Source organism: Rhinoraja longicauda, chromosome 39 (genome assembly GCF_053455715.1).
Source record: "Rhinoraja longicauda isolate Sanriku21f chromosome 39, sRhiLon1.1, whole genome shotgun sequence".
Classification (NCBI taxonomy): domain Eukaryota; kingdom Metazoa; phylum Chordata; class Chondrichthyes; order Rajiformes; family Arhynchobatidae; genus Rhinoraja; species Rhinoraja longicauda.
The window spans coordinates 5,134,897-5,136,824 of NC_135991.1; the positions used below are offsets into that span (position 1 = coordinate 5,134,897).

At 47.8% G+C, this 1,928-nt stretch overlaps 1 protein-coding gene across 1 annotated transcript; it reads right to left on the minus strand.

Annotated features, from left to right (window-relative positions):
* Positions 1-401: 401 nt before the first annotated feature.
* LOC144611112 (putative G-protein coupled receptor 139) lies at positions 402-1,615 on the minus strand. The gene is made up of 2 exons (XM_078430181.1): positions 1,549-1,615; positions 402-1,309 (listed from the first exon to the last, which is right to left on the minus strand). Exons 1-2 carry the CDS (start codon positions 1,613-1,615, stop codon positions 402-404), a joined length of 975 nt encoding a protein of 324 aa, XP_078286307.1.
* Between the last annotated feature and the right edge of the window lie 313 nt (positions 1,616-1,928).

Genomic DNA, 1,928 nt, shown 5'->3' on the forward strand with positions numbered 1-1,928 from the left:
GAAAGGGACGGGGAGGGGACACACCAATGAGTCACACACTGAGATTGCTGCAGCCAACCATTTATTGCACTGATCCGATGAAGCGCGGACATTCCCCGGAACACGATATGATTATTGGCAGGGTGAGGAAGAGGGGAAATATGCACTATCTTTGAAAATAAACAGTAGAAACAGGAACTGCTGTGGTCTGCGTCGATTGCTTTGCGGGAGCGCATCCAGATTGGTCACCACTGCGGAAATTAATGGGATGATTGGCACAAAATAACAACTCTCACTGCGACGGAATTCAGGTCCATTAGCGGGGCCGTCGATGGTCCTGGACAGAACCTTGGAAGATCCCAAGGTTAATGTCAGAAGCCGAAACCCTGGCCGGAAAAACGGCTGCCGCGTTTGTGATGTGTTCAGGACGCAGGCTTATTAATAGCCTGAAGCAACGTGGTGAGCGGATATTTCACGGCGCTCTTCACCTGCTCCCTGAACTTGGACTGAGTCACCGCGTAAATAAATGTGTTGGTGCAGCAGCTGAGATTGCTCAGTAAATACCCGACGTTGTTAAAGATTCGTTCAGCGCGATTCCGTTCTTCTCCAATTCCTGTAGTCTGATAATAGACGAAGTTTAGAACCACTGTCAGCCACAGGAGGATGAAGCTGCCGGAGATGGTGAAGAGTAAAACCGCAGACCTCCTCCTGCTCTCCATCTCCGGGTCACTGCGGTTCTCCCCTTTGCTCTGACCTCTCAGCCCCTTCCGGACCCGACTGGCCACTAAAATGTGCCGGACTGTCAGAGCGTTGAGCAGCAAGATTGCAGCGAAAGGGAGAAGCGGGGTTATAACCGTGTCAAACCAGTCAAATACCAGCCACCCGAGGTCAGTGTAATAACTGTCTATCATTTTACAGAACCACGAGACATTATCGATGATATATCTGGGTTCCGATGTGAAGTAGCGGGGAACATTTTTCAGACAGAGCAGAACGCCCGTTGTTGCCAGAACGACAGACGCGGTTTTCCCGGTACAGTATTTTGCTTTTAGTTTCTGGCAACAAATGGCGACAAAACGATCAAAGGTAAAAGTGACGGTGAACCAGACTGAACACTCGGTAGCTGCATACCGCAATACATAGATAACAGTGCACACAGGGGTGAAGGACAAAAAACTCCACAGAAAGTAATGATACGGGATCTTATGTAAAATGCCCTGGGTGACAACCACCAATAGATCCGCCGCTGCCATGGCCACCAGGTAGCGAGTGATGCAGGTAGAGAGGCCGCATTTTCCCCGGGACAGGATCAGAATCGCCAATAAATTCACTGCAGAAAGAGAAGGGAACTGGGCATTACTGAGTACGTTCTCCAGGGCTGAAAACCGGCTCGACTTTCAGCCAAGATTCAAGGGTGTTGGAGTTGGTTAGTGACTGCAAGTTTAACAATGTCCGACACTGAAATATTCTTGTACAACTAACATCCGTTCGGAAGGTTGTAACATGGTCAGAATCAGCTCAACAGCGGTTAACACAAGAGTTATAAATTGATTTTTTCTACTCACTTACCAGGGACCCCGACGAGAGCAATGATCACGTACAAGATTTTCTCCACATTGAGATAATCCCCATGCATTTTTCCTGGCCAGCGAGTTATCTCTAATCTCGCGGAATGAAATGCTGGGACAGAACATTGCTCGAGATGTTATACCATTTACCAACTCCACGGGGACAGTGAATTTTCAACAGAGTTAAAAATAGATATTTTGAAATTTCACGAAAACAGATGACATCAGCCAAGTGAAATCCCCGCGGTGACAGGTTGTGAATAACTCCGCGAATTCATGGAAAACATTTCGGAAGACGGTGAATTGTGGTGACACCGAGGGATGGAACATGTGGCATTGTTCCACCAAAGAATGCTTCAAACTCTATCAGATCCAAACGTG

Bases quoted from the DNA above. Each gene is read 5' to 3' on its own strand.
- LOC144611112 (XM_078430181.1), bottom strand. From the start codon at position 1,615: ATGCATGGGGATTATCTCAATGTGGAGAAAATCTTGTACGTGATCATT. The intron at 1,310-1,548 runs GTAAGTGAGTAG...CTCTTTCTGCAG, and splicing joins TGCTCTCGTCGGGGTCCCTG to TGAATTTATTGGCGATTCTG.